At 36.9% G+C, this 12,809-nt stretch overlaps 1 protein-coding gene across 1 annotated transcript; it reads left to right on the plus strand.

Annotated features, from left to right (window-relative positions):
* Positions 1 to 5,751: 5,751 nt before the first annotated feature.
* LOC126691232 (uncharacterized) lies at positions 5,752 to 6,576 on the plus strand. Its single transcript, XM_050386292.1, has 2 exons — positions 5,752 to 6,384; positions 6,433 to 6,576. Exons 1-2 carry the CDS (start codon positions 5,752 to 5,754, stop codon positions 6,574 to 6,576), a joined length of 777 nt encoding a protein of 258 aa, XP_050242249.1.
* The last annotated feature ends 6,233 nt before the right edge of the window (positions 6,577 to 12,809 follow it).

Consider the following 12,809-nt stretch of genomic DNA (forward strand, 5'->3'; position numbering starts at 1 on the left):
GTCATGTTGCTGAGTTCCTTGAAAATGATTTACTTAGATCGTCAGGGTCATCCTGATTTTCTCTTTAATATAAAACTCGATAATAAGTTCATAACTGTTTCTTGAATTCTGAAGTTATGTATAGTGGGAAAATCAGTTGAATATATGGGGTACCACTAAAGTGTTAAAAGTAGCACATAATCCTATGTTCTTAATAGCTCATTATAACACTCATAAGAGATTTGTGGAATGGTTCAGTGTTTTCTACACAAGCATAGAAAAAAAATATAATCAGTGAGGAGGGCATAAAGGATTTGGTCTTAGCCATGTATTTATAATTTGTAATATTAAATTGGAACAGAAGTTGCATAAAATGAAACAGACCTATCCTCACCTGGACACCATTTTATGCCAATATTATTCTCTACCCTTATCCCTTTATCTGAATAAAAAATCTTTGGTGGGTCTGAGGTCGTTGCCTTTTGAAGTGGTTTACTTACATATAGCTGATGTGACATTTGGTTACTTACTAAGATAAGATCAATGTTGATTTACCAGTGTCTGTTAAAACTTGTTTTAAAAAGAAAATTTTCAAATTCACTTTTGTTCTGGGATAAGTACTTACTGAAGAGATCCAAAGAGTGTGTTATTCACAAATATGCAGTGCATGGTGACTCTGCCCCTGCCAGGCGGATAACAAAATTGAAAGATTTATTTGACAAATCCATACCTGTTGCAGATATTTTGGCCGCAATAACATTCCAAATCTTACTCTGATAGTATATATTTGATTCCTGGAATTTGTGTCAACTTTATCCTTTGTAGAGGCACAATTATGTTCAAATCATTCTGTTTTGAAAACAAATAATCTCACTGCTATTAATGAAGCAGTTACTAACAGTGCATACAGCAAGTGATTTATCTTTAATCAATTATAAAAGAGCCTGGATTAGCATTTGATATCATATAGTGTTTATAGCATTCACGAAACCATTTATTTATTTATTTTTTAATTGTTGAACCATTTTTCCCAGCATTGAAATAGGCTTTTAAAATTTCTTATTTCAGGTTGGTTTTAATGTTAGGTTGTGGGTTCAAAATTGATCGGTGTGTGTCTGACTTAAAAATAATCAACCTGGTGGTTTTTCAGCGTTCATCCAAATTTGAATTAATTATTCTGTAGTATTTTAGGTAGCAACCATACTCATTTTTTTTTTTTAAATTGTAAGGGTTAAAAGGATAAACCTTTCTACTCCATGAGACAGGGTCACAGTTTGTTTATTTTATTATATAATATTTTTTTTTGTCACTGCAGTTGAGCATTGTTGTGCTACTAGTAAGACCACATCACATCCATGTGAACCCTCAAGCTGATTACATGGCTAGCATGGGCGGTGGAGTAGGTGGAAGATCATCTGAAGCAATGGTTTGTTTGGAGAAGCGAGTTCACCATCTTAAAGATGAGATGTACATGGTTGAAGCTCGGCTTGAGAGGATGCGAAATGAGCATGCACTATTGAAATCACAACTGAAAGACCTAGAGAAGCTTAGTAAGCAAACATAGGCATTTTGTATATCCTTATTTTTGTCATGGAAAATGTTTTTTCTTTTGTAATTAAAAAATTGTATCATACAAGGAACTTGTCCATTTGATTTTGCAAATAGTTCCCATGTTGATCACAAGTGATAACATTGGGGAAGTAGGACATGCTGATTGGGCCGTAGCCTTTCATGACTCAAAAACTACCAGTATGTTAAAGAAAAATCAGATCTGTATCTAAGAAAGATACAAATCAATTTTAATTTTGAGAAAAATTCAGATTTGCATATCATAAAGATGTAGATCCCTTTTTATTTGAAGGAAAACTTAGATCTACATCTTATAAAGATGCAGATCTATTTTTATTTTGTGAAAAAGAATTGTTCACATGCAAATTATTGACATTCAAGGAAAAGCTTATAACAATCACATAAAAAACGATCATGCTTTAAACAAAACAATGAAGAATCATTCATATTATGGATTAAACATTCATCAATCATAAAAAGATAGCATAAAAGAGAGAGGGTGATTGAAAACAACCTCTTGATTAGCACTCCTTGTTCTTGAGAGGATGTTTTAGGGTTCAAAGAAACTTATTCAGTTATCTTTGAAACCTAAAAACTCTAATTTAAGCAGCAAATCTCAGAGAGGATTAGCAAATATCAGCAATTTGAGCAAAACGTGTGCCTTTCCGAGCTTAAAAAAAGGTCTCTCCCTAGGGGGTGAAAAGTGTTGAATTATGAGGTTTACTCTCTATTTATAGAGGTTAGAGGGCTCTAAAAAAATAGGTACGGATGATTAGGGTTTGAATTTGGACGTATCCTTTTACGAAAAGGTTGAAAAGGGTATGCATTATCGTCACTCGAAGCCCGTTGGGCCAAAGCCCAATACATGGAAATTCGGCCCTTCTAGAGTGCCGTTCGGCACTCCAAAAGTGCCGAATTGGCCTTTGGACTCCAAACATTTTTTCGTGTTTGGGTTCCGTTTGGACTCTTTCTCTAGGTTTTTTGGCCGGTCCTTGTACCTAGATGTGTTTTCATCCTCCGTTTATGATTTTTCATCTGTTTTCTAGATAATTCAAGCTATTTAAGAATAATTATCTTGTAGATAAATTCCCTAAAATAAATCTTGATAAAGTTCAGATTATCCACAATTTTATTGTTATCCAATCATCCCTTTTATTCCTATGCATGCAATCCTATTTTAAACACTAATTATCAACCAATCACAAAATTATTCAATTAATTTTATTTGCTTAACCAATCAGAATTAATTTAAACTAATCATGTGTGGTTGACCTTACCTAGACACAATGCATATTGATCGTGCAAAGTTGATCATGCGATATCTTTCGATCCGATGGTCCGATTTGGAAACCGGAAACACCGTTGCGACCGTTAGAATCTCAAGATCATTTTTATGATATGTAATGAATGAATTAATGCATGTAATGCAAAGACAAGTTGATGCATGTAATGCAAGAACCAATTGATGCATGTGATGCAATTATGATTTTTGAGGTACATAGATGGTTATTCAAGTCATTCTCCTTGATTAAATTATGGGTACAAAATTGAGTGTCTATAGCAGGTTTGTTATCAAGCATCGCAAGATAGCCACACTGCTAGTCAAATAGCTAGAAAACAATGACACTTCTAGTTAAACCACACTCACGAAACTAGTTACATTGCATATATACACATCTTACTGAATACCATAACAAGAAGTCATACTTTTGCATTCATTTACCCGTATGCTGTCTCGTCAGTTCGTTGACTTCATTATCCCCCACAACATGGGCCACCACTTCATTTTTATGATATGTAATGAATGAATTAATGCATGTAATGCAAAGACAAGTTGATGCATGTAATGCAAGAACCAATTGATGCATGTGATGCAATTATGATTTTTGAGGTACATAGATGGTTATTCAAGTCATTCTCCTTGATTAAATTATGGGTACAAAATTGAGTGTCTATAGCAGGTTTGTTATCAAGCATCGCAAGATAGCCACACTGCTAGTCAAATAGCTAGAAAACAATGACACTTCTAGTTAAACCACACTCACGAAACTAGTTACATTGCATATATACACATCTTACTGAATACCATAACAAGAAGTCATACTTTTGCATTCATTTACCCGTATGCTGTCTCGTCAGTTCGTTGACTTCATTATCCCCCACAACATGGGCCACCACTTCATTCAACATGTTTGCTGCACTCAAGGTTGCAATCCTCCTTGCGTGGTCATTCTCCTCAATGGAAACTTCCAAATGATACCTCAACAAGGTGTTCCTAATGTCTCCACTGCCATAGTTGTTTCCTTCACTTCAAGACGTGCTTGGTAGACTTAAGGTCGACATGTTCGGAGTTGCCCACGATGCGGATGCACCACCCTGCACGTCTAAAGCATTGGAATGCAAATACCCCATGTATGTGGCTTTTGCTTCCCATCGATCTTTATATGATTTGTGATTGGCATTTGGGAACTTATGAACTTGTCTGCTTGCATCTAGCCAACTGTCGTATATGCTTGGAACACAACCATTAAACATAATGTAGGTACGTCCCATCTTGCTCTACAAACACACATTGCTGGGCTGATAATGCTAGAATAGTGGATGCATGCTTTCTTAATAATATAGTAAGTAGTTCTGGGTGTTTATAGAGAAATTGGGAAGCAAAACTCGATATTTTAAGAATCGAGTTACATAGCTTGATAAAATTACATAACTCGATGAGACTGCAACTATATCTTGACTTTTGGAAAAACTGTGATTACACTTTAGTATGATTCTGACACTGTGTGTTTATATATATGTATGTATAGATATATCTATATATAAACAACCATACCTACACTTATATGATCATGTATATATAGGTATGTTTATGATCATATATATATATATATATGTATGTATATACAATTATATATATATATATATATGTGATTGTGATACTATATACATATATATATATATATATATATATATATTTGCATGTATAGATATATCTACATATAAACAAATATGCCTGTGAATTCCTATGATCGTGTATATATATATATATATATATATATATATGTCTGCGATAACATAACCCCCTATCTTCTGCATAATAACCACAATTAATTATCTTTATCCAAGTCTGCCATGGGTTGTCATTATTTATACATTTACTACGATGGGGAGCAGTATTACCATAACTTGCATGGGCTGTCCTATAGAGGCGAGTTAGTGAAGTAGAAGTTCATTAAGTTTAAATGGGGAACACTTGAGAAAAATTGCACCGGAAGATAATGGCAGCTCTAGGGTTGGACAGGGAGTTACATAAGATATCCATCGTGTACCGTGCCCCTTAGCTACTTGTGAATACTCAGGTTTTCTACAAATCAAATTCATTGGATTACAATGCTGACATGGCCATGATGTGGACAGTGATTAAGCGGACCCCCCAGTTCATAGCGTTCGACTTGTATGTAACTATTGAGATTGTTAGGTTCCATGCTGGTGTAAGTTCGTAGCATGCCAGTGGGGTGGAAGAGCCACACTCATCTTCGCTTGATGTGTATCCATCTATTGTCGATGCTACGCCCTTGCCCTACAACACTCAACCATGCAGTGCAGTTGATGATTTGGACAACATTGAAGAAGCCGAAGTGTTGGGCGTTACCCAGACAGATAACGTGGGAGGGTCTAGTCACACATATGAACATGTCCAAGCCTATATGGATGGAGGACTTGATATTGATGCCAACTGAGATGTGTACGAAGAGTTCATTGATAATGATGGACCGGTGGATGAACTAGAGGTCTTAAATGAGCTACAGGTTGAACACAATGAGGAGGCTTGCCCTAATACAGTTCCTATCCTAAAATGGTTCACAATCAAACACATGGGACAATATTAATGACCCATTACCTTCATTGGTTACGGGACAGCTTATAAGTTGGTAGAAAGGTGACCAGTCGGTGAAAGGGATGCTATTCAAGAATAAAGCCTCTGTTCAGTATGTGTTGACCTTCTACTCTATGGACAATAATAAGCAATACAAGGTCATCAATTTTGGCACCAATAGGCTAGTATTGAGGTGTATACATGAGGTATGTCTGTGGTCAATTTGGGCTATTTGCAGCAAGAAGCATGGGATGTGGTTGATCAGTAAATGTAAGGGTCCCCACAGTTGCACATCCCTTCAGGTAGTGACTGATGAACGGATGATGGATTCAAGGTTCATTTCCATTGCACTTGAGCAGTATAAACGGGAGGACATTGGAAGATCCATAAAGGACCTGCGTAGTATGCTGCATGCGAAGCACGGGCATGAAGTAACTATGTACAAGGTTTGGGAAGCCAAACAGAAGGCAGTTGCGCGTATTTACGGGGATTTTGATGAGTTGTACGCGGAATTGCCACGATTTTTGGCTGCATTGGACGATGCAAATCCAGACACTGTAACTTTGTTAAAGTGCGACCCTCGTGTCTCGGGGACTTGTATATTCAACTCCGCGTTTTGGGCTTTCGGTCTGTGTATTAGAGGGTTCGGGCATTGCAGGCTGGTGATAAGCATAGATGCAACACACCTCTATGGCAAGTACAAAGGAAAGTTGTTGATAGCAATGGCAACAGAGAGTAACAACGAGGTTTATCCACTCGCGTTTGCCGTTGTTAAAGGCGAGAGCATGAAGACATGGGGATGGTTCTTGGCATGCCTGTTGACCTATGTTACAAATCGAACCAATTTGTGTATAATCTCTGACAGGCATCATGGGATACAATCATGCTTCGATGACACCACTAGGGGCTATTTGCAAGCACCCTTAACCCATCACCGGAATTGCCTCCGCCATTTAGTAAGCAATGTTAACACTAACTTCAATAGTCTGGCGTTGAAAAACTAGGTATGGAAGGCAGCAACTGCGAATCAAGTTGGGAAGTTTGAAAACACCATGGATTACATCAAGAATGTCAATCTAGTGGCGTACGACTATCTTAAGGCTGTAGGGAAGGAAAAGTGGACACTTGTACATGACCGTGGGCACTGATATGGGGCAATGACAACCAACCTATTAAAGTACTTCAATGGGGTACTTAAGGGCGCACGCAGCTTGCCCATAACCGTAATGGTGAAGTTCATATTTTACATGGTGAACTCGTACTTTGACGATCGTTGTAACAAAACCCTAGAACGGATGGAAGAGGGGCAAGAATGGTGCAAATATGTCGATGACAAGTTCAAGGCAAATCAAGAGAAGGTGAAGCTCCATATCATTAGAAGGATGAGTGTGCAACAGTGCTTATATATAGCGGAGACACTGTCTAATCTTTTGGCTATTGGTAGGGGAGCTCACACCCATAGGGTTGATGACGTGCACGTGTAGGAAATGGGAAGCATATAAGATCCCCTGTTCGCACGTAATAGCAGTTTGTGCTAAGTATAACCACGATGTGACGGAGTTTATGGATTGTTTCTATTGCGTGCACGAATAGTACCACAGTTATGAGCCGATATTCCAACCATTGTAAGATAGGTTAGAATGGCCGGATCCGGAAGAAAGGAGAATATTGATGCCAAACCCACGGTTGATCCTAGAGAAAGGTCGGCCTAAGTCCATGAGAATCCACAATGAGATGGATGACTTGGATAGAGAGTTTCCAACCTCTTTATGGATTGAGAACGGACCGAAGTCAAAGTGTGGGTAGTGTCGCGAAAGGGGTTATAACCGTCGTAGATGTTCGACTTGAAATGTGGAATCAACAAGCTGTGGTGCTACATAGCTAGTAACAATCACAAGTCATAGTAACAAGGAGGGATATATCATAAGTCATTCTTATTTAGTGTTGTCAATTAGTCTTGTTACTAGCATTGTGCAGACATTATGATTTCACATGTTTAGGTATGCATGATGCTAGAGGTCTAAACTACAATGATATATGTATTGGTTAATAATGGATGAAGGAGTTGATTTTTAATTGGCGAATTTAGTGTTCCCCTACATTTTTAGATATTAAATTATATAAGTTATAATTAAGATTCCCAGAGTAATTGATTGGAACCATGATAGTAATATTAATGTATCAAATTTAGCTTAACTTTGGGCAATCTTATGATTAGTTGTTTAAGTAGTTGCATGAGTAAAAGATGCGGTATTGATGTATTTTTCTTTGTACTTGTGCAGATATGGGATTCGTGGCAAAGAGACAGTTTTTGTGGCACTACTTGAACTCAAATCTCTTTTTGTAAACTATAAGAAGACATCATTAATATGTAAAGAGTTGTACTTACATTGTGAACAACTTGGTTCAATGGTTTTAAATGTATAATGTCTCTTTATCTCCTTTGTAGATTGTATGGATGATTTTCTTATTCATGTGGTTGGAAATGAAGGGATGATTTATTTATGGATGTGGTTGGAATTGTATGGATGATTTGATTATGGAATTGGTTGGAACTATATGGATGAGTTGTTGATGGAAGTGGTTGTGAACAGGTTCGATTTTATGATGAATAAATAGGTAAAATTAGTATGGGTGTGAACAGTTTTGCATGAGTTCTTAGTTTAAGGCTATGTATGCATGCTTCAAATAACTCGATATATAAGATGTCGAGTTACATTACACGTAACTCGATTACTGTGAAATCGAGTTATTAAAAACACCCTTCTGGACACTTGGATTTCTCCTGGATTGCATCTGGATTAGTCCAAAGTCATTCACTGGACCAAAGAATGTAACTCAATTTTGACGTCATCAAGTTACGTTGTAAGTACCCAAGGACATAGCTGGACATATCAGGCATTGAGTTACATTGCACGTAACCCGATGATTAGGAAATCGAGTTATTTACAAGTTGGTTCTGGACACTTGGATTCCTCCTAGATTGCATTTGGATCAGTCCAAAGTTCTGGGCTGGACATGGTAGCAACAGGGAGTAACTTGATTTTTAAGTAATCGAGTTATGTTGCAAGTATCCCGAACATTGAGAAATCGAGTTACATTGGATCTGGATCAGTCCATTCTCATTGAAACTCGATATATTAGGTATCGAGTTACATTGTAACCTGATGATTAGGAAATCAAGTTATTTACAAGTTGGTTCTAGACACTTGGATTGCATCTGGATCAGTCCAAAGTTCTAGGCTAGACGTGGTAGCAACAAGGAGTAACTTAATTGTTAAGTGATCGAGTTACATTGCAATTATCTTGAACATTGAGAAATCGAGTTACATTGGATTTGGATCAATCCATTCTCATTGAAATTCAATATATCAGGTATCAAGTTACATTGTAACTTGATGATTAGGAAATCGAGTTATTTACAAGTTGGTTCTGGACACTTGGATTCCTCCTGGATTGCATCTGGATCAGTCCAAAGTTCTGGGTTGGACGTGGTAGCAACAGGGAGTAACTCGATTATTTAGTTATCGAGTTAACTTGCTTTAAGTAACTCGATAACTATAAAATCGAGTTACTTATAGAAGCTCGAGTTCCTATAAATTGAGTTATGTAATAACCCACTGTGATAAATTGACCATTTTTGTAGAACCTGCAGCAATCGGCTCTCTCTCTTTTGGATTGCTTTCGACACATTTGGCTAGAATCGACAATTTCCCGCGCAAATTCTTTGAAAATTTTATGCAGTAAGCCTCTTTTAACTGTTATTGTCTTTAAAATTACACATGGTGGTGCGTTATTCTCCAATTTTTGTTCTCAATTTCAAACTTCATTGTCTATGTAGATTGTGATGAAATTGGGTGTTTAGCTCTGAAATGCTTAATAGGTTAGGTAGTATGAATGTTGTTTGCCTGTGTAATACTCTGTAGTTGCAAAAAGTACATTAGATTTTGTTGAAAACTAAAGATTTAGGGCTGATAATGCATGCTTGGCAATTTGGGGATTTCATGATTGTGGGTGCAAATGTCAGACTGGTTAATGGGCCCTTGTGTATGATTGTGGGTGCAACAGATTGTGAATACTTTTTTTTTTAATATTTCTTTGAATATACTAAATTGATCAATCAAAGAAGAGTTCATTGATTTACAGCATATTTCATCTCCACCTAAATGTCTTCAAGTCATACACACCTAGTCAAATTATATATTTACTAGACTGGATATAGTGATGATCCACTCAAAGCCATGCAAAACCTACCCAATATAGGTGAACTGTTTGCTTGGTCTAGGACCCTAGGTGAATTCCTCGATGGGTAAATAACATTGATTTGTGTATATTATATCAAATCTACACAATTGATTTGTGTATACATTGATTTGTTTTGGTGGCCAAGAAACCTGAAGAAAAAAACTTTGTATGATTTAGTTTTCATTTTTTAGTTTAATTTTTTTTCTTTTACTTTAAAATTAAGGAATTTTTCATGAGGATTTTTTATTTATTCAAATGTTGATATGGATTTTTTTTAATATTAATTGAATATTTTTATTTTTATTACTTGTCTATGCATATTGTGCAGTAGGATTAGAGTGTGGGTGTTGTGTTTATCTCTTCGTAATGCGGTTTTTTGTTTTGTTTTTTTGTGAGCTGATCATGTTTCCACTGCTAACCATCAGTTAGTTATGGCTCCAAGGAGGGCTAAGAGGGGAAAATCCAAGGTTGTATTCGAACTTGAAGTGGTGTTTGATCAATTAAAGTTCCACACGCACACAAATGAGCAAACTTTTGAAACCTTGATTAAGGATAGGCGTATCTGGGGAGAAAGGCAAATCAATCTACATGAATTGCATCCTCTGTCCGTGAGAATCTACAGTCTAGGCATTGGCTGTCTCTGTGTACAAACATACAACCCCCTCCAGCTAACTTGATTAGATAATTCTAATTGAATCTCTCAGTGCATGAGGATGTCTGCTATGGTCACAGAGTGACATCGTGGATACGTGGTGTACCGTTTACAATAACTAGGGACGTAGTATCCGATGCTCTTGATGTACCTATAATTCGTACACTTACTTATCGATACTCTGAGTCTCCTTGTATTGATAATGTTATGGATGTTCTTCGTGGAAGATCAGTCACTCGGGGTTCTAACCCAAGTATTAGCTCAAGTGAGTTAACAAAGCATAATTATATCTTCTTTAGGATAGCTTGTCACAACATCTTCCCTGTCTTTCATGTCCATACAATCCCTATAGATAGGTGTTTCTTTCTTTACACCCTCGCCACCGATAGTTCCATTTGTTTTCCTTCCCTTTTCATTGAAACCATTACAGAGGTGTGTAGGAGCAAGTATAAGAGGCATGGTCTGTTCTTTCCAGTTTTCATCCATAGGGTCCTAAAATATTTAGGATTAGAGAACTTTCCTTCCCAAGAGTTGGTCCACATCCTTGCCCCCATAGGAGCCAAATTTCTGAAACAGTGAAGTACCCAAAAGAATTTTTTCTACCCTAGTGTTGGTTCATCCAAGAGGCCACGAGTATGATCAACTACTGGAGATGTTCCAGGGATTCAACAGCTGCTGTTGTCGAGGATGGTGATAATGAGGTAGATGTTGACACTGCTGCTGCAGCGCATATAGGCCCTCCTTCTCCCTCTCTTCGTGCTATGATGGAGACCGTTATGACAGCTCAGGCAGCCCATAGGTAACTTCTAAATGGTCTTCTTATTAAGGTTGCAGCTTTGCAAGCGGACTTAGCTGACTATAGACGTCCTGTTCCACCTTCTCCACCATCTAATTCTTGATGATTGCCATTGACCATTGTACCCAAGGGAGAGATGAACTTTTTGTAGTTGCTGTAGCATATTTGGAGAATTGTATGATAGTTCTATGTAGTGACTTTCAGCCAGTTGTATATTTTGTTATTTTAGTGGCAGTTTGAAGAACATGGTATCTATGGAAAGTAATTTGATATATTAATATGATTGTTAGTTTCATGCCTATCGTTATTATTATTAGTATTATCGAAATGGTTCTAACTGTAAGAATTTTTTATGTTATTATGTGATTCTATATAATATCAAGTAGATCCAAAAATGTAAATAAGATTTATTTCATAATTCTGTATGGCATTCACGTGTTATTAGATTATAGTAATTATTAATACAAATTGAAGGTTTGTGAAAACACAATTGGTTTATAGGGTTTGATATTGCCGATGAACCACCTAGGAGATTTTCCTTGGAGCAATGGATCAAGCTATATCTTGACTTTAGGCAACTATTTTTATTACAAGTTTTGCTTTTTAGTCATGTATTTTCCACTGATTGGATATTGTTGTTCCTCTTAAATCAGCATTTATATTATTTTGAATTTGGTCCCTGTATGGACTGTATCTCATGCATCATATTTTCATTACGAAATTTATTGATAAAACCTTGCAGTGTAGTCAGTTTACACAACTAGGTCATGCTTTGCGTAACAGAGAAAAAAAAAAAAAAACAAAAGAATTGAGCGACACTTGGCATGACCTCATGCACTCCCATATTAGGTTTAACGGTTTTTTTTTTTATCAAATATTGATTGTTTTGATTTCGTGATATTGGAATGGAGTATATGAATGTTAATCTTATAGAAGTCTTATAATGCTATTCACTATCATTTCTTCATCGTGTTGTTCAATTGGTCCATGCATCGCACAGTCATTCCCAAAAAAACTACAACGGGCGCCAAGTCATTCCCAAAAAAAAAAAAAAAAAAAAAAAAAAAAAAAAAAACGAGTAACTAGATACGCTAGCTACTTTTGCACCAAGTCTAGTCCTATCAAATTGCTTCACGTGAATATGTACGCAAACTTTCTCACAGTGCCCTCATCAGCCCGTTACTATTGCCCTGATTCTAGTCATATCAAATCGAATCACGTGAATGCAGTTCAAATGACTAATGCGGCCAACTTTTCCATTGCTACACGACAGCTTTTGACAGTTTCACCATGCTCACTGAGATAGAAACACATTCACGTGACTCATTACGCAGGTTTCTGCACTACATTGCATGGACCTACCGTTGTTGCACCAAGACTAGTCATGTCAACCACATTAGACACACCCCACACGCTAACAAACGTTACAGCTGAGTTGAGTCATTTTCTCAATTATGTGTGCACATCCTGACATCCCATCACGGTTCCGCCCTGTCTAGTTATTTCAAACACATGCCCTACTATTCTTCTCATGTGTATACTCCTGTTACCTAATGCATTTCACTGCATCAGCTCGGAATTGTTGCACCAAGTCTAGTCATATCAAGTGAACAGCCTACATGTACCAATTACTATTATGCAGTTGAGCCTAATCCTGTACCAATTATGAATTATTGCACCCATTCTAG

Source organism: Quercus robur, chromosome 7 (assembly GCF_932294415.1).
Source record: "Quercus robur chromosome 7, dhQueRobu3.1, whole genome shotgun sequence".
NCBI classification, from domain to species: domain Eukaryota; kingdom Viridiplantae; phylum Streptophyta; class Magnoliopsida; order Fagales; family Fagaceae; genus Quercus; species Quercus robur.

Excerpts from the sequence above, each read along its gene's own strand:
- LOC126691232 (XM_050386292.1), top strand. The coding sequence starts at position 5,752 with ATGGATTCAAGGTTCATTTCCATTGCACTTGAGCAGTATAAACGGGAG. Across the intron at positions 6,385-6,432 it reads GGAATTGCCTCCGCCATTTA|GTATGGAAGGCAGCAACTGC; the intron begins GTAAGCAATGTT and ends TTGAAAAACTAG.